Source organism: Staurois parvus, unplaced genomic scaffold (assembly GCF_062004578.1).
Source record: "Staurois parvus isolate SC_StPar_1 unplaced genomic scaffold, SC_StPar_1.0 ptg000394l, whole genome shotgun sequence".
Classification (NCBI taxonomy): Eukaryota; Metazoa; Chordata; class Amphibia; order Anura; family Ranidae; genus Staurois; species Staurois parvus.
The window spans coordinates 7,657,925-7,685,069 of record NW_028318190.1 but is presented as its reverse complement, the minus strand read 5'-3'; the positions used below and the strand labels follow the sequence as shown (position 1 = coordinate 7,685,069).

Genomic DNA, 27,145 nt, shown 5'->3' with positions numbered 1-27,145 from the left:
TGTGCCCCTCTTAAGCAGGTCACCCCTCTGTCTTGTTTACCCTCCCACCCTCACTCTTTCCAAAGAAAAAGGAAAAAAAAAAAACTTTTGCTGTTAGCTTTACTTTAAAGCAGAACTTCACTCTAAAGGGGAAGTTCTGCTTTTTGCACTGCTACCCCCACTTTTTCTGTTTTTGCCACTTTTTGGAGGGGGAAGGGGATGTTTATCAGGAAGTTCCAGAAGTTTTCCCTCCACCCTACAACCTTCTGGGACACATCAAAAGTCCCAGATGTCTGTGGGACCCAATCACAAAGTGCATGCACAGTGGACACCCTGTCTAAAGAAAAGATGTATTCAAAAAAAACAAATCCCCCCTGACAAATAGTGTTTAAGAAACAATTTTAAATACATTGCAACATAAAACCCATAAAATAGAGGACATTTTACTTTAGCTCAGAGTTCTGGTGCTCCTATTACATCCTTATGTGTAACAAGAAAATTTTTCCGGCATAATTTGCAAGGCAATTATTGTTAATACTTGCTTTTTTACCTTAATAAAAATATGGTACTTTTTTTATTTGCTTCATACTAAAAATGTTTTCTAGTTGTTTTAATTTGAAACATTTTTCCCTCTTCTTGTTCAGTTAACAAAATATTAATTGTAAAAATCCTTGTAGAACAACTAGTGATCCAAGTATGTAGCAAAGTGATCAACTGTCATTGATCAAGTATATAAGATACACAATATCAGTTCACATAATTGTATTAAAAGTTTTCATACAAAATAAAATAAAATTAGGTACATAGAGTGAACAATATTTGCATTGGCTGACCCTAAGAAATTACACAGATATGCCCAGTTGCTGGGTACTATGCTATTTACATACTGACGACTTTAAAGATGGCTCAAAAAGAATAATGAAGATGTCATCTCTTTGTAGAAACTTAGACTAGAGTATTCCAAGTACAATATACACTGCTCAAAAAAATTGAAAGAACACTTTTTAATCAGCGTATAGCATCATGTCAATTAAACTCCTGGGATATTGATCAGGTCAGTTAAGTAGCAGAGGGGGTTGTTAATCGGTTTTAGCTGCTTTGGTGTTAATGAAATTAACAACAGGTGCACTAGATGGGCAACGAGACGACCCCCAAAACAGGAATGGTTTTACAGGTGAGGGCTACTGACATTTTTTTCTCTACCCATCTTTTCTGACTGTTTTTCACTAGTTTTGCATTTGGCTAGTGTCAGTGTCACTACTGGTAGCATGAGGCAATACCTGGAACCTACAGAGGTTGCACAGGTATCCAACTCCTCCAGGATAGCTCATCAATACGTGCCATTGCCAGAAGGTTTGCTTTGTATCCCCGCACACTCTCAAGAGCATGGAGGAGATTGCAGGAGACAGGCAGTTACTCTACGAGAGCTGGACAGGGCCATAGAAGGTCATTAACCCATCAGCAGAAACAGTATCTGCTTCTTTGCGCAAGGAGGAACAGGATGAGCACTGCCAGAGCCCTACAAAATGACCTCCAGCAGGCCACTGGTGTGAATGTCTCTGACCAAACAATCAGAAACAGAGACTTCCTGAGGGTGGCCTGATGGCCCGACATCCTCTAGTGAGCCCTGTGCTCACTGCCTGGCACCATAGAGCTCCACTGGCATTTGCCATTGAACACCAGAATTGGCAGGTCCACCACTGGCGCCCTGTGCTTTTCACAGATTCGCAGGTTCACCCCGAGCACGTGACAGATGTGAAAGGGTGTGGAGAACGTTATGCTGCCCGTAACATCGTTCAGCATGACCGTTTTGGTGGTGGGTCATATCCATGGAGGGACGCACATACCTCTGCAGGCTAGACAATGGCACCCTGATTGCCATTAGGTATCAGGATGAAATCCATGGACCCCTTGTCAGACCCTACGCTGGTGCAGTGGATCCTGAGTTCCTCCTGGTGCTCGACAATGCCTGGCCTCATGTGGCGAGAGTGTGCAGGCAGTTCCTGGGGGATGAAGGAATTGATACCATTGAATGGCCCCCACGCTCGCCTGACCTAAATCCAATAGAACACCTCTAGGATATCATGTGTTGGTCAGGTTGCACCTCAGACTGTCCAGGAGGTCAGTGATGCCCTGGTCCAGAACTGGGATGGAAATACCTCAGGACACCATACGTTGTCTCATTAGGAGCATACCCCGACATTGTCAAGCATGCATACAAGCACGTGGGGGGCCATACAAACTACCGAGTACCATTTTGAGTTGCTGCAATGAACTTTTAGCAAATTGGACTAGCCTGCTGCATAAGTTTTTTTCACTTTGATCTTCAGGGTGTCTTTGAATTCCGTCCTCTGTAGGTTGATAATTTTTATTTCCATCAAACGATGGGCATCCTTACGTTCTTAACATATTACCAAGTCAATATCAGTATAGATACAGTGAAGGAAATAAGTATTTGATCACCTGTTCATTTTGAATGTTTGCCCACTCACAAAGAAATGATCAGTTTAACAATCAAATGGTAGATGTATTGTAACACAGTCATAATAGCAACAAAAAATTTAAAAGAAATGCATGTGTAACAAATTATGCACTGATCCACAGGAGCAATCAAACAATCAGATTCCAAACTCTCCACCATGGCAAAGACCAAAGAGCTGTCCAAGGATGTCAGGGACAAGATTGAAGACCTACACAAGGCTGGACTACAAAACTATCGCTAAGCAGTTTGGTGAGAAGGTGACAACAGTTGGTGCAATCATTCGCAAATGGAAGAAACACAAAACAACTGTCAGTCTCCCTAGGTCTGGTGCACCATGCAAGATCTCACCTCGTGGAGTGTCAGCGATCATGAGAACAGTGAGGAATCATCCCAGGACTACACATGAGGATCTTGTTCAATGATCTCCAGGCAGCTGTGACCACAGTCACCAAGAAAACAATTGGTAACACACTACGCTGACAAGGATTGAAATCCTGTAGTGCCCGCAAGGTCCCTCTGCTCAAAAAACACATGTCCAAGCCCGTCTGAAGTTTGCCACTGAACATCTGAATAATGCAGATGAGGACTAATTGAAAGTGTTGTGGTCAGATGAGACCAAAACCCAGCTCTTTGGCACCAACTCAACGTGTTTGGAGGAGGAGGAATGCTGCCTATGACCCAAAGAACTCCATCCCAACTGTCAAACTTGGTGGTGGAAAACATTCTGCTTTGGGGGTGTGTTTCTGGAGGACAGGACAACAGCAAAGGGACTATAGACGGGGCAATGTACCATCAAATCTTGGGTGAGAACCTTCTTCCCTCAGCCAGGGCATTGAAAATGGGTCGTGAATGGGTGTTCCAGCATGACAATGACCCAAAACACACAGCCAAGGCAACAAACGAGTGGCTCAAGATAAAGTACATTAAGGTCCTGGAGTGGCATAGACAGTCTCCAGACCTTAATCCAATTGAAAATCTGTGGAGGGAGCTGAAAGTTTGAGTAGCCAAACATCAGCCACCAAACCTTAATGATCTGCCAAGAGGAGTGGGCCAAAATCCCTCCTGAGATGTGTGCAAACCTGGTGGCCACCTACAGGGAACGTCTGACCTCTGTGATTACCAACAAGGGATTTGCCACCAAGTACTAAGTCATGTTTTGTGAAGGGGATCAAATACTTATTTCCCTCATGAACATGCAAATCTGTGCATAATTTGTTACACATGAATTTCTTTTGAACTTTTTGTTGCTATTCTGCATCTCAGTGTTACAATACACCTACCATTCGACTGTTAGAGGGATCCATTTCTTTGTGAGTGACAAACATTCAAAATCAGCAGGGGATCAAATACTTATTTCATTCACTGTATGCAGCATATTTTTCCCCACTGAGATCTGATGTGTTTTCAAAAAGTGTTCCTTTAATTTTTTTGAGCAGTGCATATAATAAGCAAATATCTGAAGACAAGAAGGAAGAAACAATGAACATATATTCTTTTAAAACAGTCCTTTGGGTCAGTTTATAAAAGGGAAACAGTACGCTAAACAAATGAATCCGAAAATTGCTGCTAGATCATTGGATTTCTCCCATATATAGTCTTTTGTCACTGGAAGCAGACAGAACTGTAAAAAAAAAGAAAGAAAAAAAAAAATCAAACAACTATGCGTCGTTAAATAAAGCAAGTCTTAATAACAGCATACATTCATAGATGGAAAAATAAATGTTACCTGTACTTTTTTTTTATTTAAATATTTATTAATTTTCCATATAAAATACATGTTCCATCATTGCTCTCATAGCATACAAAACCATCAATTATATCCCTTTCTGTCACTATTGCCATAACCCCACCCATTCTCCATCCTACCCCCCCCAGAACCACCCACTCTGTATTTCTCCACTATATCTCTCCCTAATCAAGGGGCACTTTCACATATCCCACTCTACTGCTTCCTGTATTTCACCTTGGGCACAAAATATTCCCATTTTCCCCACCTCATATAATATAAACCCATCTTGTCTTCTTGCATATAATACAGTTTCTCCATCCCACATATCTGGTTCACGCTCTCCACCCAGTCCTCCTCGCTCGGCACCTCTGACCTATACCAAAACGTAGGTATCAGACCTTTTGCCACATTTAAATAATACCATATACCCGTATCCTTATATTTGTTCACGGATAGTTCTGTACTATGTAATAGACACAACTCTGTACTATGTAATAGACACAACTCCAATTCCATCTTTGTCTTGGAAATTATCCCAATTAATTGAACTATTGTCTTCCAAAAACCTTGAATTTTTGGGCACTCCCACCATATATGATATAACGTGCCTATCTTTCCACACCCCCGCCAACACTCTGGTGACTTCTCCCCACTCATCTTGTGTTCAACATTCGGTGTAATGTGCCATCTTAATAAACACTTATAATTTACCTCCACCTCTCTCATGCTTACGTTCTCGTGCGTTAGTCTATGTATTTTCCTGTTTGTCTTCATCTATCTCCTTCCCCAAATCCCTTTCCCAATTTGCTATGTACATTGGCTTTGTGAATGTGTCTAATTCAGTGAGAATCTTATAGATTTTTGCCGTGCCCCGTTTCCCATCTCCGCGTGATTCCAACAACCTCTCAAACAAATTCCAATCCTTTCTAAATCTCAGAGGTTTTGGAAGACTCCCGACAAAGTGTTTTAATTGGTGATATCTCCACTCATCTATCTTAATGAAAAGTTCCATTTTGTCCTTTTCCAAGTCCTTAAGTGTTCTCAATTCCTGCCCTTCCATAATATCTCTCAATTGAATGTCCTCCTTTTTAAACCATTTTCCTGTGCTCTCCTCCCTACCTGGAGGGAAATACTCCGTGTTCCTCAGTGACGTTAATTGTGAATTAAAATCCCACTTCATAAGCTTGTGCAGTCTATAAACACTCGTGGTATCTTTTAATCCTCTATATTGTGCTGGTACCCATATGGTTTTACTCAAATTAACTCCGCTTAGTTCATTTTCAATTTTGACCCAACTTTTCCCCCTCTGGATTGTGTGTCCAGTCGCAAATTCTCGCTAGAACTACTGCTCTATAATACCTCTTAAAATCTGGCACTCCCAATCCACCCTTCTCCTTATTTCTACTCAACAAATCATAAGATATTCTAGGTTTTTTATTCTTCCACATATATCTTGTTAACATCTTTTTAATTACCTTAAAAAAAAACTTCCGGAAGTTTAATTGGGATCATCTGAAATTTATATAGGATTTTAGGTACAATTACCATTTTTATCAGATTTATGCGACCTATCCAAGATGGGTTACCACCTCCCAATTTCTTTAGTTCCTCTTTAATCTCATTTAAAAGTGAGATATAATTTAACTTATACAAGTTCGTATATGAAGCAGTGAGTTTTACCCCTAAATATTTTATTTCTCTATCTTTCCACAAATGTTACCTGTACTAATCACAGCATAATCCTCCCCCCAAAACTGCTAACCTTCCTAAACCAAATGAGTTGTTTTTTTTGCAATGTCTGACAAATCAACTTTGGAATGGCCTGATTATCTGGAAAGAACAACTGATATCTGGGCTTCATTAATAAGCCAGTGTCTATCATTATGTCCTAAATCTTCTGCTAGACTGGGTGATAGGACAAAAAATACTCAACATTCTGGGGATCACTAGATAACAGGAATGGCACAAGTCCAAGGAAGGAGCAATAACAGCGTACCATTTTCAAAGACAGAAGGAATTTTTTTTTTTTTTTTTAAACACCTTAAAAAGAATTGTCATCCTTTTTTACATTGCTAAGTTTCAGATGAGACAAAAGTACATGTAGCACATATACTACAGTGTTACAGGACACCGAGCCCTGGTTCACACCAGTGCGACTGTGCAATGTGATTTACAAATCCCACCTGAAGTCACATCTATGGCACTGTCTTAATCAGCTAATATGACAAAATTTTAAATATATGCCCCCTTTTCCTCCCTTTGTATTCTCTTGGTATTAATAATCTAAGTAGTGTTATTAGTGACTCTTTTCTGTACCTGAACATTACAAAACAGCAAATGCTAATCTACTGGCTGCTATGTTTAGGTGGTTCCTCTGACTTTGCATGCATTGCCAGGGAGATACAACCAGAAGACTACAATTCCCAGTCATATTTGTACAGTGGGAGGGCCACCTTATTCTTAGTGTGCAGCAGTGTTGTATGTTATACAGTGGGGATAATAATTATTTGATCCCCTGCAGATTTTGTAAGTTTGCCCACCCACAAAGAAATGAAGGGTCTATAATTTTTAACATAAGTGTATTTTAAATGATAGAGACAGAATATCAACAAAACTTAAAAAACCTTCAGGGGATCAAATAACTATTTTGCCCACTGTATTTGCTCATGCATGTCTAGCACTGTGCCTCTTGAGTACATTACCTGTACTCAATAGGAGTATAGGCTGTGAGATCATCAGTTGCCATTTTTGAATCATAGGAGAAACAGGGTTAAAATGTAGAACGCACAGAATGCTGTGAAAAAAAGTAATGTATTACATTGATAGCTTTAAAGTAGAACTACAGGCATCTTTTTCCCCATTTTGGATAGAGCAAGGGAGGGATATAACTCATCAGAATTTCTTATTTTCGCCATCTATGTCCCATTGCTGAGATTTCCCTTTACTTCCTGTTCCCTAGCCAAAACACGAAGTGAGGAAATCCCTGCAAGTTAGGGGAATTCCTTGGGGACACCCCCGTCATCAGAACTAGTATCCCCACTGGAAGATTTCCCCTCTATTACTTTTCTGGGGACAAGCCAAAATTTAAGATTTTCTTTTACGTTCAATTTCAAAGAGAACGTTAAAACAAGACAAACAGAGAGAAGGTGAATCACCATAAGGGGGCACAGACAGCAATAAAAAAAAACCAAAAAAAAAAAAAAACTGTCAAGTGCTCTAATCAAAAAAAAAAAAAAAATGTTTTGCCATTAGTCATACTTTAAAGCTCCTACAAGATATGGCAAAGACAATATTAGCCTGTTAAAATATTATGGCAGGCAGAAATGTGTGTTTGTCACCAAATTTGTCCCTTACAAAAATTCCTTCTATGGATTTCATTTACTGACTGTTGGGTAAGAAAGATTCTAACCTCTGGAAACTTACCAACTGACTCTTCAGGGTGGAAGGCAACTTCATTGACAGAGCCTGCATGGCCTGGAAGCTTATATAGAATCCTGCGGGAGGTGGTGTCCCAAACATACACAAACCTGCATGAAAGCAAGGAAAGGAGTTTATGCAAAAGGGGACAGGTACAAAGCTAAAATGCTGGCTAAGAGAGTAAAGTCACTAAAGAAAGCAGTGATAAATAGGTCCTTTACCTGTCTGCTGATCCAGCTGCTATTTTGCTGCCATCTGAAGACCAGGAACAACGCAACAGATTCTGAAAAAATACAGTCAGTCACACATTTGGTACACCACACCACAGAAGAGTAAATCAAGCAATGAAAGTTACTAACCTTTTCAAAATTGTGCACATTTCCTTGAAAAATTTTTACACATCTTTCCTTTGGGGCGAATGGGCGAACATCCCATATGCGGACTATTAGACAAAAAAAATAAAAACCATTAACAAAGAAAGATTCACGTTCAAGCCACACATCAATTAATTTTAGCCTGAGCGGACCTATGTTTTATGCACTCTCCCTGTGTGGCATCTAAAGAAATGTAACTAGCCTTCCTAATGCTCTTGTCTTGTTCTACTGCAAAACACCCCAGTGTTGTGGAGATGCAGAAAGGGCAAGAAATTCTGTACCAAAAGACAATTGGGCAAGTCTCACCTCTCTTCTGGTCACTTATAAGAGCAGCAAAACTGAGATTTATTATTTACAGCATAAGCATAAAAAAGTTAAGACTGTGCATATCATTTACAAGCTTAATAAAGCCGTATATACATTTCACACTTCCAGATTCCAGTGCATTTCAACTAAGTAATGACGTCAGACATGATTGATGCATGTTGAATTGGACGTCACAAACTATGCCTACGTCAGACACTAATGATGCATAAGGCTGTTACGCAGCGGTCACGTCAGACACTACTGTTGCATGCTAAACTATCCAGGATAGGGTACGTTTTTACGACTTCATTTTAATAAATCTGTACAGTCTGAGTATCTTGTTTCCTTCTATGCTTTTTCTGGAAATGAAACTCAGTACTGATGCTCCGGTGATAACCCATAGAAGTTGGGGAGACCTGGAACATCATATTTTCGTGAAAAGGAGTGGAGATATTTTGGCAAGACTGAAGTGGTGGACAGTGATATCTGGACACCTTGACTGGCTTACTATATTTGTATATAGATCTCTTTATATAGTGTGATGTTAGACTATGTGTTGGGCCCCTTTCACATGGGTGATCTGATCAGGTCCGTCTGTCAGTTTTTCAGGCGGATTTGATCGGAAAGTTCATGCATTCCTATGAACAGGCAGATGTAAATGAACGTTACACCTGCCTACTTCTGGCTCCAATCCTTTTCCCAAAAAAAAGTGAAAGGGATACTTCTTCTGTTCAGGCAGACTAAATCGAAGGGTAGTCAGCTGTAAATGGACAGAAGGGTACGTTTACTCCCAGTCTGTGTCCGCTCTGTAGAAATTGAGTTGACATGGATGTGCCATCTGTCTGCTCTGCTCAGCAAGGGATCTATGAGTAGATGCCCTTCTCATCAGAATGGAATTGGCCCCAAGTGAAAGGGTTCGCAAGCTGATGCATTCACTTTTAGATTAGGTGCAATAGAGTTACCTTATGAAAAAGCTTCTCTTGAGATTGCACAGTACATAGGCCCTACTGCAAAAGGTGGAATTTTGTTTTCTGGAGCTGGGCTAAAAATAGAAAAACAAACTTCTCCCTAACCAGTTTCACAAAGTAAGTATTTTGGATGCCTCACAGCAGTTGACCACTTATACAAAAATTTATTTTAGCAATGTTGCTTATATAGAGAGGTTTTCTAACGTAGGTGTACATCTATACTGCTAATACTTATGAGGCTTGATCGAGTAATGAGGCTTGATCGCATTTGCTTACTTACTTGCCAAGTACAAGCAAAAGATTGCTTGCAGCTTATGTTGTAAGATGCCTGAGAAGCATTCATATGGTGTTGTGGTTGATTCTAGAATATCAGCAATAGCTGGCATATATCTGCCCTTTCTTGTTGTATGTTCCTGTATAGAACAAACCAAACTGGAATGCAACTGGACTTTCTTATTAGTAGCTCTCCATAGAGGTCTCAATGTAGATCCAAAACTATTCTGCTTATATCACATTCATTATCCAATATTGCCATATGCTGTATAGACTATACATCTCCCCATGTTCTTTAAAGTTTGCAATACCTGTGTTATCCATTGCATTCGAGAGCAAGTAAGAACCTTCAGAACTAAGACTGAGGCCTGATACAGAATCACCATGACCTCTCATTGTATACATCAGCTTGTTCTGTCTTAGATCCCACACCTAGCAGAAAAGGGAAAACAAATAAATCAATTAACCATGTTACAGCAGGGGACGTTATTCAATGAATTACGTCCCTTGGCACACTAAGGGAGAGCATATGTGAAGTGTTGATCTACATATGAAATCAGCCACAGAAGTGCTGCTATGGTGAAATGAAATATTGACAAATTTAAAGAGGTATTTGTGGCAGCAACTCTCCTAACTAGTCCCTCCCAACGAGGATGATCACAGAAAAGGCGTAAGACTTCCAAGTCCTCGGCTCTCCTGTAAAATTATCCAGCTCTGCATTGTAGCTCATACAATAAATCATTTATGTACATTAAACATTGCTGGAGATTAACACCATGATTTCGGTAACCCAAATAATGGTCCTTACCTTTATATCATTATCTATGCCTCCTGAGATAATCTGGTCACTGGTGTCGTTGAAGGTAACGGATAATACTTGATATGTATTTTGGAAAGTCTGCACTGCTGCCTTTTTCCTGAAGTCCCAAAGCTGTGAAAAGGAAGATAAACCGTTATAACAGAATAAATCTGCAAAATCATTTATACTTGAGGATTCTCTCCCCCATCCTAAACTCATCCAGGCCTTATGTGCACAGCTCTGAATGGTTACCTTACACTTTTATCGACCTGCTTTTTTTTTTATGTATTATATGACATGTTGGGGTTTATTTACTAAAGCTGGAGAGTCCAAAATCAGACTCACTTCTGCATAGAAACCAATCAGCTTCCAGGTTTCATTGCCAAAGCTTCATTGAACAAGCTGAGGTTAGAAGCTGATTGGTTTCTATGCAGAAGGGAGTCTGATTTTGGACTCTCCAGCTTTAGTAAATAAACCCCGTTATGTCATGGTATGAGAATGCAAAGAGTGTAGGCTCTCAGTGCAGTGGGAGTGTAATTTTAATAGATTTATTAATTGTTCAGTTGCCAAACCATGCTCACTAGTGTGACACACAGATTTTTTACAGGTATTTACCAAAACATATTCAAGCTATAGTTATGGATATGAGCTTAAAGTGCACACACTAAGGTTTAAATTTGAGGGTATGTACATCCAAATTGGAGGAAGGGTTTAGGAATTACAGCTCTTAAGAGTAGCCAACCCCCCTTTTTCAAGGGACCAAAAGGAATTGGACAATTGAATATATAATAACAAATAAAATGTTAATGTGTAATATTTTTATTGAGAGTCCTTTAGTGGCAATGACTGCCTGAAGTCTGGAACCCATGGACATTACCAAAAGACTGGGTTTCCTCCTCTCTGATGCTTTGCCAAGCTCTAACTGCAGCTGTCTTCAGTTGTTCTTTGTTTGTGGGTCTTTCTGCCTTTAGTTTTGCCTTCAGCAAGTGAAATGCATGCTCAATTGGGTTGAGATCAGGTGATTAACTCGGCCATTGCAGAATATTCCACTTCTTTTCCTTCAAAAGCTCCTGGATTACGTTTGCAGTGTGTTTTGGATCATTGTTCATCTGTACTGTGAAGCGCCATCCAATCAACTTTGCTGCATTTGGCTGAATCTGGGCTGACAGTATATCTGTAAACACTGCAGAATTCATCCGGCTGCTGCTGTCTTCTGTCACATCATCAATAAACACCAAGCCATGCATGCCCATGCCATCATACTATCTCCACCATGTTTTACAGATGACGTTGTGTGCTTTGGATCATGAGCTGTTCCAAGCCTTGTCCATTTTTTTTCTTCCCGTCATTCTGGTACAAATTAATCTTAGGTTCATCTGTCCACAGAATGCTCTCTCAGAACTGGTCTGGCTTTTTTAGATGTTTTCTGGCAAAGTCTAATCTGGCTTTTCTATTCTTCATGCTTATGAATGGTTTGCACTTTGTAGTGAACCCTGTATTTGCTCTCGTGAAGTCTTCTCTTAATTGTAGACTTTGACAACGATACGTCGACCTCCTGGAGAGTGTCCTTCACTTGTAAGGATGTTGTGAATGGGTTTTTCTTTACCATAGAGAGGATCCTGTGATCATCCACCACTGTTGTCTTCCGTGGACATCTATGCCTTTTTATGTTGCTGAGCTCACCAGTACATTCTTCTTTCCTCAGAATGTACCAATCTGTTGATTTGGCCACTCCTAATGTTGCCGCTATCTCTCTTATGGATTGGTTTCATTTTTGAAGCCTTACAATGGCTTGTTTCACTTGCAGCTCCTTTGAACACATGATGTAGGTTCACAGCAATAGATTCCAAATGAAAATACCACACTTAGAATCAACTCCAGACCTTTTACCTGCTTAATTGATGAAGAAATAACGAAGGTGTAGCCCACACCTGGCCATGAAACAGCTTTTGATTCAATTGTCCAATTACTTTTGGTCCCTTGAAAAAGGGAGATGACTACTTTAAGAGTGGTAATTCCTAAACCCTTCCTCCAATTTGGATGTACATACCCTCAAATTAAACCGGAGAGTGTGCACTTTCAGCTCATATCTATTAAAGAACTATAGCTTGAATATGTTTTGGTAAATAGCTGAAAAAAATAAAATTGTGCCTGTGTCCAAATATATATGGACCTGTGTATGAGCATATACAGACACAATATTATATTATATATGAGGTTTGCGTAAGCATTGAATTTAGCATGAAACACGCACTTTTTAATGCTCCTGTCATACCTGTGATGTCATTTTAATGCTTCAATAAAGATACCAAGGAGTTCAGCAATATTCTGCATTTGTGCATGTTACTGAATCTCAGACAAGCTGTGTAGCACCCAGGGTTCCAGTTCAGAACATGAGAGTTGGTCACTCACCTGGAGCATCATCATTTTGGCAAAATCATTTATATTTGAAGGTTCTTTCTCTCCCCCCCCATCCTAAACTCAATGGATGTCATTTTCTACTGACAAACGTCCAAGCCTTATGTTCACAGCTTTGTAAGGTTACCTTAGACTGCCTGTTTACTATGATGTTTATTAGAATGTAGAAAGGCGGTTTTGAAATATACATATTTACACACATTAGAGTGTGCTATGAGCTCTGCTTGTTACCAGAGTGTTATGCTTGGGGCAATAGTGCTGATGCTCTTGGTGAAGGTTCATGTATGATGCAAAGTTAGACACTGAGCGGTTTAACACGCTCCAACATATACGCTACATGTGTACAGCATACATGGATGTGTTAAAGCTATGTATACTTCAGCAGAAAATGACCCCATTTCACTCTACCATCTTAAATACTTTACACAGGACCACACCAAGTTAAAATGATCAATTGTTTGGCTCTAGCAATAGCAGTTGTGTGCAGCTGCATTCACCTTCACTGTCCCATCATCACTGCCTGTACAGATGAGCTGTGGACCCCTCCTGGCAGGATAACAGGAATTCACAAATGATGTGTGTCCTTTTAGCCTCTTCACTCTCTCTCCAGTTTCACAGTCCCAAATTGCAACGGTTTTATCAGTTGACGCAGAGAACAGCAAGCTGTAGAAAGAAGCACAAATATTGGTTAAAATTCTGATCAGAAAGAACAGTGATGATATCACTTTAACTATTCATGCATTCCAGGGTAAAGGGCTTATTGTCCTCTTTTTTCCACCATTCTAAAAGGCTGTTGTATACAACTGTGAACTTGCAAAACACCCAACTTAATATCAAGACAAGGTGATAGAAAAGGGTTAGTTTAAAAATGTTACATCTTTGCTTTTGGAGGGTGCAGTCTTTGTGGTTGCCCTCTTTATCCCCATTTTACTTCTTGCGGATTAGTTTAGAAAGGATATGAAGGACAGCCTTGGAATATGTACATTCAAACACAAAATCAGCAGTGGGGCCTTACAGCCCCCTTAAACACTGTCATTGTTAGTCACATAAAAAAAATATAAATGGAAGTCCCCTGTCTTAGAAGAGATACTACATTCACCTCTCCTGTGTCTCCTACCTTAGCTCTGTTCAAGTGATATGGTCTCTGTCAGACTCCTCAGCATTCAACACTTCTAGGAAAGTCAGAAGCCTTTGTTCCCATGCATGTGTTGTGGTTCCATCCTCTGGTCCTTACATCACTACAGAATTCACCATAACATTGGGGTCAGAGAAAGGAACCAGTGTGTGGCTGTACAGAGTCAGGTGCACCAGTCGGGTGGATGATAACATATCCTCTTTTACAATTAGGAAATGTGGTGTCATCTCTGCAACCCCAGCCTCCTGCTCAGCCAGTGAAGGAGCAGCAGCATGGTGATAAGGCTGTCTTTTACTTATCATATATCATGCTTATCGTGTAAACACATTTATTATCAGCATATTTGCGAGCATCTCACCTGATGGGCTTTCAGCACTGCCCCCTCTTTCTCCTAGTGGGAGTGTTGCTTTACAGGTGGATTGCAAGAGATTACAGACAAATTCAGGTGCAACATTCGTGGTTTATAAGAAAAAAATAAAATAAAAATAAATATATATACAGTCATGGCCGAAATTGTTGGCACCCTTGATATTTTTCCTGAAAATCAAGTATTTCACACAAAAAAGGTATTGCATTAACACATGTTTTGCTATACACATGTTTATTCCCTTTGTATGTATTGGAACAAATATAAAACAGAGGCAGAAAAGCAAATATGACATAATGTCACACAAAACCCCAAAAATGGGCTGGACAAAAGTATTGGCACCCTTAACTTAATATTTGGTTGCACACCCTTTGGAAAACATAACTGAAATCAGTCGCTTCCTATAACCATCAATAAGCTTCTGACACCTCTCACCCGGAATTTTGGACCACTCTTCCTTTGCAAACAGCTCCAGGTCTCTCTTATTGGAAGGACACCTTTTCCCAACAGCAATTTTAAGATCTCTCCACAGGTGTTCAATGGGATTTAGATCTGGGCTCATTGCTGGCCACTTCAGAACTCTCCAGCGCTTCTTTGCCATCCATTTGTGAGTGCTTTTTGACGTATGTTTGGGGTCATTGTCCTGCTGGAAGACCCAGGATCTTGGACGCAAACCCAGCTTTCTGACACTGGGCCCTACAGTGCGACCCAAAATCCTTTGGTAATCCTCAGATTTCATGATGCCTTGCACACAGTCAAGGCACCCAGTGCCAGAGGCAGCAAAACAACCCCAAAACATCATTGAACCTCCACCATATTTTACCGTAGGTACTGTGTTTTGTTCTTTGTAGGCCTCATTCCGTTTTCGGTAAACAGTAGAATGATGTGCTTTACCGAAAAGCTCTATCTTGGTCTCATCTGTCCACAAGACGTTTTCCCAGAAGGCTTTTGGCTTACTCAAGTACATTTTGGCAAACTGTAGTCTTGCTTTTTTATGTCTCTGTGTCAGCAGTGGGGTCCTCCTGGGTCTCCTGCCATAGCGTTTCATTTCATTTAAATGTCGACGGATAGTTCGCGCTGACACTGATGCTCCCTGAGCCTGCAGGACAGCTTGAATGTCTTTGGAACATGTTTGGGGCTGCTTATCCACCATCCGGACTATTCTGCGTTGCAATCTTTCATCAATTTTCCTCATCCGTCCACGACCAGGGAGATTAGCTACAGTGCCATGGGTTGCAAACTTCTTGATAATGTTGCGCACTGTGGACAAAGGCAAATCTAGTTCTCTGGAGATGGACTTGTAACCTTGAGATTGTTGATATTTTGCCACAATTTTGGTTCTCAGGTCCTCAGACAGTTCTCGTCTCCTCTTTCTGTTGTCCATGCTTAGTGTGGCACAGACAGACACACAATGCAAAGGTTAAGTGAACGTCTCTCCTTTTTATCTGCTTTCAGGTGTGATTTCTATATTGCCCACACCTGTTACTTGCCCCAGGTGAGTTTACAGGAGCATCACATGCTTGTAACATTCTTATTTATCCGCAGTTGTGAAAGGGTGCCAATACTTTTGTCCAGCCCATTTTTGGAGGTTTGTGTGACATTATGTCGAATTTGCTTTCTTTCCTCCCTTTTTTTGTTTTGTCCCAATACACACAAAGGGAATAAACATGTGTATAGCAAAACATGTGTTAATGCAATACGTTTCGTGAGAAATACATGATTTCCTGGAGAAATATCAAGGGTGCCAACAATTTCGGCCATGACTGTATATATATATATATATATATATATATATATATATATATATATATTTTGAATACATAGCTGCATTCATTTTTATTTAGTATATCTGCCTGATGTTCAGCATTAAAGTGGAAGTTCAGTCAGAAAACCAAGTCCTGCTAGATCACTTAAGGCTGGCCCCTTTTGCAGGTATAGCTAGGTAAAACATAAAAATAAGTACCTATACTGTTTAAAAAAAAATGCCAAAAATGTAGAAGCCAGTCTGCTGGCACCCTAAAGATTTACTGCTGCTCAAAGGCTCTGGCTTTCAGAAAAATGACAGCCTCCAGCAAGAAAAGCCAGAAACAATCCTGGAGGCAATTGACAGCACACACAAATTTTGGTAGCATAATTATTAATGTGCAATGTATGTTCCTTGATAAAAACATTTATCAAACTGTTATGGGTATAGTTCCACTTTAACCTTTTCATCATAACTGTAACTTTTGCTTAAAGTGGTTGTAAAGGAAGAAAGGTTTTTTTTACCTTCATGCATGAAGGTAAAAAAAAAAAAAAAACCCTTCAGTATGTTACGCCCCCCACAGCCCCCTCTTGATCCAGTGATGTGCACAAGAGCCTCAGCTGTCCCAGGACTCCCTTTCCTCATTAGCTGATCACAGCCAGCCAGTGAGGAGAGAGCAGGGGGACGAGCCAAGCCTCTGCTTTATGTGTCTTATGGACACACAAGAGACTGGCTTGAGAGCAAGCACACACCAGTGCCTCCATAACAAGCGGCTTGCTATTGAGGCTACTGGTCAAGGGGGAGGAGCACCGACGAGGGACCCAAGAAGAGGAGGATCCAGGCTGCTCTGTGCAAAACGCAGGTATACAATTTTTTTTTTTTAAGCTAAATCTTTAATACCATTTTAAACCATTGAACTAAGCATACAAAACTACATTAAAATATACCTAAATCACCATTGCTATATATAGGGCATCTCATGCATTGCTTTAGGACTCAAATACAAATTATGAGCTCATGAATCTCAAGCAAGGGAAGGACCAATTCCTGTTCTGCTTACTCTTCCACCCAGAATGTAGAACACTACTACTCTCTGAATTGGTATTTCAAACTACCAAGCATAAATCAAGATTTGATGTAAGATGGTCTGACCCCAGTGATGATGCTTTACGGAAGAGGAGGAAAGACTGAAGACTGAAGAACAGAAAGAAATCTAAATGTATAGTATAGAGTGAAGCACTTTCACCAGGTTTCTTTGCTATAATGTGACTCTAGGGGTAGATCTTCTACAAGTCAGCAAAATTATTTTTGTTACTTTAGCAGTATACATGGTTTACCTATAGCTTCTGTATACCCAATGTAGTTCCAGCAGCTGAGTTTGAATTTAATCTCCATTTATATGCCAACACCAAAGTAGATAAAAACAGTAAAATTTGCTTCTCTAAAATTTCAAATCATTCACACAAAGAAATTACATTGTTATGTTGGTTGTCTAGAATAAATGAACAAAAACCAAAAACACGACACACACATACAGACACCATTTTCTTTCATAGATACTTCATGGCAGCGCATTATGTGTGGTGTGAATACAGCTTACTTACCTGCCATCTGTATTGTAATGCAATTCCATCACAGCTCCACTATGACCCTTTAGGGTTGCATAGTTGTCACATTCCCCATACACATTCCACAGAACTGCAAGAAAATAAAACATTTTCAATATTTTTTTTTTGACTGCAGGGGTGTGGAAATGTTTTAAAAAACGACTTGTCCAGGGACTAAAATCGGTGCCCCAATCTACTTGTCCAGATAAAAAAAAAAAAAAAATTAATTTTAACCAAAAAAACTATTTAAATCAGAGGTGATATTAGGTATGTCTGGGACTTCTAAAAACAAAAATGGGCTTTATGGCGACATAAAACGTGTAATATTTTTAACATTTCCTCCTCCCCTCCCTCTCTCCAACACGGCACCCGGGAATTAGCAGGGTGGGGAGAGACCTTGCAGTGTGATGAGCACCGATCGGGTGCTTGTCAGGAAAGGTGGGTCAGGGCTTATTCTTTATCACTTTTGCTAACAGAGCCGTCTTTGCATTTTTTGCACAAGTTTAAAAAAATCATTTTAGGCTTGAAGATTACATAAAACCCCCTAACATTATATATTTTCTGAAAGCAGAGACCCTAGAGAATAAAATATTGGTAGTTCCAATTATTTATGTTACATGATATTACTACAAAATGTCATTAAAAAATACAAGTAAGTTAAATTTAGGGCACAAAAGCAATAAATTACCCTATTTTTTTGTAAAATATAAAAGACAAGGTTGCATCGAGTAAACAGATATCCAACTTGTCAAACCTTAAATTTGTGCGCGCTTGTGAAATGGCAAACTTCAGTATCCTATATTTTCTACAGGTGACACTTTAAAGCTCCTTAGAGGTCATCATTTCAGCGTTACGGAGGAGGTCAGGTGCTAGAATTATTGCGGTCATTCTGGCGTGCGCGGCGATATGTCATATGTGTATTGCAATTGACGGTTTCATGTGTAGGCTCCCCAGCGTGTGCTTTTACGTTTGTACATGCCTATATGTGGCGGTCCTCAATTTCTTTTTTTGGGGGTGGGGGGGATAGGGGTGGTATGTGCTTAGGTGTAACTTTAATTTTTTACAATTGAAAAAAAAAAAAAAATTAAAAACAAGTTGTTTTTTTTTGTCACATAGGAGACAAAATCACTGTGGCACTGTGTGGAAGCATTTGGGGGGCAGCTGCTGCTGCCTGAATGTTCACCTGACAGGTGAGCCTGATGCTTGCCTGCAGCTTGGCTACAAGGTAGAAAAACACTACCTGCCCGACGCCCGGAACTACATGTCCCGGGCGTCAGGCGATAGGAATCCAACATCCCTGTGGTTGCCTCAAACATTTATCACTAACATGTTGTAGTAGTTCCTGGAAGAAACTGTGTGTAGTGTCAACATCCATAAATACTAAGCACTTCCAATAATCATCCTGTGAGATTTCCAATCCTCCCCGCAGGTATCCCCAACTTCAGCAGGCTGCAGCAGTGCATTCTCACTTGACACAAGAAGAATTAGAGGCTAGATTGGCTTCCTTTTCGACAATATTTTGCGTTCTACAGTATGGCCTCTCAAATTGTTTTTGTAGAGTTCCTTTTTTATGCTGTTACGCTGCTGCCAATTAAAATTTTTAATTTATGGTAGTAAAGAAATTTTTATGTTTCGGAAAAAGAATGGTCACTATTTTTGCTTACGGATTAATCGGTCAAATCCTGCTGAAGCAAGTGTAAGCCCATTGGGATGAAATTTGCAGCAGTATACTTCTCCTTCGTGTCCAGATAACAGCATAATAGGCGCTTGGAGACTGGATGATCTTGGTGGTCCCTGGAGAAAAACAAAAAAAAAAAACAAAAAAAAAAAAAAAAAAGGAAGGGGGTTGGAGATAGATACTTTTAATTCAGAGAAATGTAACTTACCTGGAAATACTTAAACAGTAACAAACACACACACGTCACCAACCCAGCTGTACTTTTTTGCCATGTGTGTCTACGTCATCTATAACAATCACAGGGGTGTAAAAATTTTTGAAAAAAAAAAAACTACATGTCCAGGGACTAAATTGGTGTCCCAAATCTACTTGTCCCTCATGACAATCTACTTGTACCGATAAAATTTTTTTTTTTTTAACCAAAACCATATTTAAATCGGAGGTGCTGTTTGTCTCCTCCTCCCCTCCCTGCCTGTCTCCAGCACGGCACCCGGGGACTTAGCAGGGAGGAGAAAGACCTTGCAGTGTAATGAGCACCGATTGGGTGCTTGTCAGGAAAGGGGAGTGTCAGACTTATCCTTTATCCCTTTCACGGACAGAGCCGTTTTTGCATTTTTTGCACAAGTTTAAAAAAATCATTTTAGGCCTGAAGATTAAATAAACCCCCCAAACATTATATATTTTCTAAAAGCAGAGACCCTAGAGAATAAAATAGTGCTAGTTACAATGTTTTATGTTGTATGATATTACAGCAAAATTGCAGTAAAAAATCCAAGTAAGTTCATTTTAGGGCACAAAAAAAAAAAAAAAAAAAAGCAATAAATTTCCCTATTTTTTTGTAAAATATAAAAGATGAGGTTGCACCCAGTAAATAGATATCCAACTTGTCAAATCTTAAAATTTGTGCGTGCTCGTGAAATGGCGACGAACTTCAGTACCCTATATTTTCTACAGGTGACACTTTTAAAGTATCTTACAGGTCATCAGTTTAGCATTACGAAGGAGGTCTAGTGCTAGAATCAATGCTCCATCCTAACGTGCGCGGTGATCATGTGTAGGTGCCCCAGCCTGTGCTTTTATGTTTGTACATGCTTATACGTGGGAGGGCCCACGTATAAGCATGTATAATACATTTTCAATGCATTTCAGGTCTAGTTCACACCAATGCAGTTTGCGTTTTGCAGTGTGTTTTGCGCTTGACACATTTTTTAAAGTTTTTTTTTTTTTCTTTTGCCCAACTTGTTACTGTAAGTGTCCGCTGACACCCCCCGGCATCTGATCCTGTACACCAAAAACAGATGAATGGGGATCTGTTCCCCATCCATCTGGTAGATTGGATCAGATGGAAACAGACAGGCGGTCTATTTCCATCCGACCACCCCATGGAAGACAGCAGGCAGTGTCTGTGTCCGTTCTGCAGCAGTGGAGCGGACACAGACCTGTCATCCACCTGCTCAGCAGAAAGATCCCCTGCTGAGCAGGCAGATCCGCTGACGGGTCCGCCCCGTCTGAAAGGTACCTTAATATACAAAAGCGAACGACTGCCAGCCACTTAGAATTTTAAAGGTGGCAAGCAAGAACAACCCACATACAGTATTTTGTCTATACGTTTCCTAAAATAAAATGTAGACCCAACATTTCATATTCCTAATACATGCCTGCTGTATCATGTACTTGTCTGAAAAAGTATCCTGTTCTATTTGTATTGCTTCCCCTGTTTGAAATCCCTGGTGTTCCTGCCAGTCGCCCTGCTTTCCTATTAAAAACTGACTACACTAGGCAGGAGAGCAAAAGTGTGGTCATTTTTCTAGCTGTGCTTGGAACTCCGTGTGCTCTCCAGCAATGATCAGACTTGCCCTGACATGCTGCCAACCCCCCCCCCCCCTTCTTCTTCTTAACAGCCATTCACTGGGAAGATCAGTGCAATGATGTTTCTCCTCCCACAGCTCTCTGTTCTCAGCTGCACGAGAAGCTTAAAGGGTATGTGGTCAGTTATAAAAACGGGAGGGGGTTTGGGTGCAAGGTATTTATTTATATTGTCAACCCTGCATTTCTGTAAGAATGCACCACTTTGTCCAGAGAATTGTTGCAATTACAAATGTTTAGGCATTCTCATGTTTATTTCTTTTGTTTGTATTGGTATGACCCCCAAAAAGTGGAGAAACAAAAAGCCACATCTGACATTCCATGCAGAACCCCAAAAATGGACTGGATAAAATTGGCACCCTCAATTGAATATTTGGTAACACACCCCTTAGAAAAAAATAACTGAAATCAATTGCTTCCTATAACCATCAATGAGTTTCTTAAACCTCTCTACTGGAAATTTGGAGCACTCTTCTTTCGCCAAATGCTCCAGGTCTCTCAGATTGGAAGGGTTCCTTTTCCCAACTGCAGTTTTGAGATCTCTCTACAGGGGTTCTATGGGATTGAGATCTGGACAAATTGCTGGCCAGTTCAACACTATCCAGTGCTTTGTCTTAAGCCATTACTGGGTGCTTTGTGACGTGCACTTTGGGTCCTTGTCCTGCTGATTCATGACTCGGATGGAGACCCAACTTTCTGACATTGGGCCTTACATTGCACCCCAGAATTCTTTGGTAGTCTTCAGATTTCATAATGCAATACACACGGTCAAGAAATTCAGTGCCTGAAGCAGCAAAGCAACCCCAAAACATCAGTGAACCTCCACTGTATTCCTTTCTATAACCAATTGCCTACCTGGCACTTTCACCGCTTTTCTGCCAAGGCCAATTTTCAGATTTCAGTGCTGTCACACTTTGAATGACAATTGCACGGTGATGCAACACTGCACCCAAACCAAAATTTTTATCATTTTTTTAGACAGATAGAGCTTTCTTTTGGTGGTATTTAATCACCACTGGGTTTTTCATTTTTTGCTAAACAAAACTAAAAATAAACAACTTAGAGGAAGAAAAACTTTTTTTTCCAGTTATAAAATGTTGTAAATAAGTAATTTTTCTCTTTCACTGATGTGTACTGATAGGTGGCACTGATTGACAGCACTGATGGGTACTGACAGGCATGGATATGTGGCACTGATTATCAGTGTAGATGTCCCCTCTGAGGACCGCCGCTTACTGGCTCTGCTCTCCTCACGCGTGTCAGTGTAAGGAATGGACTGCCAATAACCAGCATTATCTATTTGCATGTGATCAGCTGTGATTAGACACAGCTGATCACATAATAGAGTCTACGTCATTGGCTCTTTACTGCAATCGGTGATCCGCTGTGTCCGAAAGGACACAGAGCACCACTGATCGCCGCGCACCCCCTGGAGCACTCATGCTTAGTGGGAGGATGTCATATGACACCGTCTTGGAACACTTTCTAGAAGTGTATTGATTCATGAAAGAGCTGTCAAAATTAACTACACACTTGCAGGACAAGTCACGCAAATATGCATCACACTCCGCCTGAATGCAGCCTCAAATGTAAGCCCCTGCAGATGAAATGAAAGCTACTCTGGAGACTCACCCCTTTAAGTGCACTGATACCCGTGCAGGGGTGTATCAGAAAACAGTTGTGCAAGCCCCCCGGGATTATGCAGACTAATGCAGTGTATAATCGTATCATGTCTGGTCATGCAGCTCCCCCACAGGTAATACTAACAGCATCATTCAGCCATAGATTGCTCTGTGTTTCTATTTCTCAGGAGCCTCACTGATCCTTCATCCCACATGTGATTTCAACCATAAGCCAAAATAGCCGCCCCTCTACTTCCTGCCTCCATTGCACAACAGTAGGCTATTTAGAGTGGCCCTGCAGAGACACACAGAGCATGGCCCGGCCAGACGAAACAGCAAATGTAAACTTATTCACATTGCAGGACTCTGAATAATAACAGAAGTTCACTCTTCATCCATCATGGCGGACCTTGTGACCATCCACCTTACAGACACTGGCAAAAAAACTGAAGTACTTCCTGTGTAGGAGGGATTATATTGGGGCATGGACTTCAATGCAAAAATGCCTCCTACTGACTTCAATGCTAAAACGCCTGTCAATAGCAAGACTGTGTGAACACTTATCTCTGCATCACTTGAGAGTCTGGAACACACCACTACAAACTCACATAGAACCCTTTTTTTGTAATGGCACTCAAAATGCAATGAGTGTGGATTGCATCTGTATGGACCACTTCAATAGGAACACATAATATTTAGCCTGTCGTGCAAATCTGTGAGTTTAAAACCGCATCCAGAATCACACATGTGTGTACCAAGTTGCTTCCATTCACATCTGGGCGTCTTAGGATCATAGCAGAATAGCTGTGATTCTGCCCATGATCGCAAAACACAGGTTCAGGTGCCATTATTTTCAAAAGGTACCTAAAACTCAGAATGGCTTTGCCGCGATTGTTGCGTGACACACCACAATGCATGAAGCTTGTTGCCCAAAAGAAGCTCCTACTCCTTTTTAGGGCGACAAGCTTCACGTGATGCGATCTGCCGAGATTGCCGCACAGTAAATTGCATGGCAAAAGCGCACTGCATTTGAGGTGCCATTGAAAATGACAGCTGAATCTGCATTTTGTGATTGTATTGTGTTTTGAGATTGCGGGCAAATCACAGCAAGTCTGCTGCAATCCCACAATGCCCAGGTATGCCACGGCCACTGCAGCTCGATTTGGCTGCTCAGCAGGCACTAGTACTGAGCACCAAAGTGCTTACATGTGTGAGAGTAACCTGAAGGAATAAAGTTTTTTTTTTTTCCTCATTGGGGACTGCGCCTTATTTAATTGCTCAGCAAATGCACTTCTGCTGAGCGTTTAAAAGAGCCTTTCCTGGAGAGCACCCAATCGGTGCTCATTACACTGCAAGGTCTCTCCCCTACCTGCTAATCATCGGGTCTGTTGATGGAGACAGGCAGGGAGGTGAGTAGGAGATAAACAGTGCAATGTTAAAAACATTAAGTCACCATAAAGCCCCTTTCGTCTTTAACCACTTGCCTACTTGGTACTTATACCCCCTTAGTGCCCAGGCCAATTTTCAGCGCTGTCGCATTTTGAATGACAATTGCGCGGTCATGCAATATTGTACCCATATGAAATTTGCATCACTTTTTTCACACAAATAAAGCTTTCTTTTGGTGGTATTTAATTGCCATTGGCTGTGTTATTTTTTGCTCTATAAACAAAAAAGAAATGAGAAAAAAAAATGTTTTTTCTTTGTTACTATTATAAAATTTTGCAAACAGCTACTTTTTCTCCTTCACTGATGTGCACTGATAGGCAGCACTGATGATGCTGCACTGATATGCAACTACTGATGGGTGGCACTGCTGGGCACTGATCATCAGGGCACTGATCATTAGTGTCAATCTGTTTTCTGACAATTGCCGGTTATCGGTAGTACTTTCCTCAAGCTGTGGCACCGTGAGGTAAGCGCAGCCAACAACCGGCAACTGCATTTACCCGGTGATCTGCTGTGTCATTGGTCAATGTGATTGGCCTTTTACCACATCACGTGATAAGCTGTGTCCGCAGGACACAGTGATCATGGAGATCGCCGGGTGCGCGCCACTGGGGGCATGCGGGAGGGCGCGTTTTGGGAGGACGTCATAGGACGCCCTCCCAGAACTGGACAACCACACTGTAGCCGTCATTCGGCTATATCTCCTAGATTGTAAGCTCGAAAGAGCAGGGCCCTCGATCCCCTCATGTTTTGCATTGTATTGGTATTGTTCTGTCACATGTTCTGTCCCCCTTTTTAATGTACAGCGCTGAGCGAACCATTGGCGCTTTATAAATACTGTATAATAATAAATATAGCCCGACTGTCAAGTGGTTAAAAGCCCCTCAGATTTAAACACAGTTTTGATTATTTTTTTTTTTTTTATCAGGACAAGTAGATTAGGACTCTGATTTAGTCCCTTGAACAAGTAGTTTTTTCCAAAGATGTCTACTTTGCTGAACACCCCAGAACAATACTAAAGAGATCTTCCAATGTGGACACTAGTTTCGTAGCCTCCCTAGCGGACTGATTATGTCCATATTTCTGTGCTCAAAGCGGTACATTTTTTTGCATGGAAATATGTCGTTTTTTATTGTAGGCCTGTAATTCTTAGGAATAACTCACTGAAATCTGTCCGAACAAGAGTCTAGTAAACATCCCGGGTAGGATAAAACTTGAAACACGAAATCATAAATTATAATTTAATAAATAATCATAAAAAATAATAATATAATAATACATTTAATTCAATAATGTCATCAAACCAAAAACACTGAAAATTTGAAATATAGCGCCAAGTTCGCACATCACTGAGCAAAGTCGCAAAATCGTTTTCAGTGTCTGATGACGAATTTCCCCACAAATCATTATCACTCGATTCTGCAAGTAGTTCTAATTTACTATCGCTGTTCTCTAGCTGGTCTAAAACCGCTTTTGACCTAAAGGGGCGCTTTTTGGACGCCATGGACATTTCCCAGTTTCCAGGCAGAAAGAACAGTAAAAATGCAGGCAGGGCACAGGACAAAGCACTCGGGACAAACTGTATGTGAAATGGTTTGATACAGTAATGTTTTACTATGTGATTTTACTGAATTTAGTGAATGTCACTTTTTGACATTTTTAAATTTCCCACCGGTTCTGTCCCGACGTCGCAGGGAACGGAACCCGGAAGAGAGATGCCGGCATTGGCCAGAGGACATTGCCGGGGACACAGTAGGAGGGACATCACAGGGGCGCAGGACAAGGTAAGTACAGAAGGGATCCCGAAGCAACGTTGCAAGGTATTCCCGAGTGTAGCTCGGGGTTACTGCTTGTGGTGCTGAAACTTTACCCCGAGCTTCACTCAGGAATACTGCCAGGGGGGTTAAATTTATTCACTTTGAAGGGATTTCCTCTCACTTCCTGCTTTGGCTATAGGATAGGAAGTGAGAGGAAATCTACCCAACGGGCACACAGATAGCATAAAAAAAAACAACAACCATGAGGGTTAGGCTCAGTTCACACTAGCGTTGAAAGCAAGCGTTTGAGGGACGTTTTTAACACTCCTCAAACACCTATGAAAATAATACACATGGCAGCACACAGTGCTGTTCACACTGTTACATTAGCATTGCACTGCGTGAAAATTGACGCCTCATGTTGAGTCAGGAGGAGTTGAAGCCTTTCAACGCTTCCCATTCAAGTCTACTGTGACGCAGCAGGCGTTTGTGGGGCGTGAATACCATTAAGTTCATTGTAAGCGTTTGTGGTGAAGTCTTAACGCTTGTAAAACGCTTCAAAACCGCACATAGGGTGTTTGGGGAGCGGTTTTAACACTTGTAAAATGCCTAACACTACAGGGGCATTCAGGAAGAGGTCAAGTGTGAACAAGCCCTTAGAACCCTTTCTTACTGTATTCAAGGTAGAAAAAAAAGCCTTGCCGCTAGTTGTCCTTTAATGGTCCAGAGTGAACAAGCCCTGCTCGCCAACCCTGCACAGTCTATGTATAGAGAGCACCCCATTCACCTCATCCCTTTAAAACTGATCACATGAATTACACAGCCTCTGAGGCGGATTCATTGCAGATACGGCACTAGGTGAGTGTAATTAGCACCTTAATCAGCCCCAGAACCTGTGTAATGTGTTCGGTTTTAAAGGGATGAGGTGGCCACCCTATCCTCCCCATTCCATCACTCACCGATGCCACCAGCTCATTCCTCGGCTTTTTAGCAGTCACAGTGACCAGCTCCATCCCTTTCCTCTTGCTCTGTTCGATCATTTTCCCGTCTACCTCCCAATACACCCGTGGATAAACAAATGAAAGAAACCACGGGCACTCTACAATGCAACCGAACCACACTTTTCCGGCGCCTAGATTTGACGTCACCAAACTTCGACAGCCCTGTTTCTGACG

General features: G+C 41.0%; 1 protein-coding gene across 1 annotated transcript; it reads right to left on the bottom strand.

The window, feature by feature from the left end:
- Positions 1-726: 726 nt before the first annotated feature.
- On the bottom strand, positions 727-27,145 carry SNRNP40 (small nuclear ribonucleoprotein U5 subunit 40). Its single transcript, XM_089686310.1, has 10 exons — positions 26,930-27,145; positions 19,263-19,392; positions 17,596-17,689; positions 13,243-13,408; positions 10,337-10,459; positions 9,840-9,960; positions 7,967-8,049; positions 7,829-7,890; positions 7,614-7,717; positions 727-4,082 (listed from the first exon to the last, which is right to left on the bottom strand). The coding sequence occupies exons 1-10, from the start codon at positions 27,008-27,010 to the stop codon at positions 4,033-4,035; spliced, it is 1,014 nt and encodes a 337-aa protein (XP_089542436.1). The 5' UTR covers positions 27,011-27,145; the 3' UTR covers positions 727-4,032.

Coding starts and splice junctions, on each gene's coding strand:
- SNRNP40 (XM_089686310.1), bottom strand. CDS start 27,010: ATGATCGAACAGAGCAAGAGGAAAGGGATGGAGCTGGTCACTGTGACT. Junction 10,460..13,242: donor GTGATGATGGGACAGTGAAG/GTGAATGCAGCT, acceptor TCCTTTTCACAG/CTTTGGGACTTCAGGAAAAA. Junction 7,891..7,966: donor ATGTGCACAATTTTGAAAAG/GTTAGTAACTTT, acceptor GTATTTTTTCAG/AATCTGTTGCGTTGTTCCTG.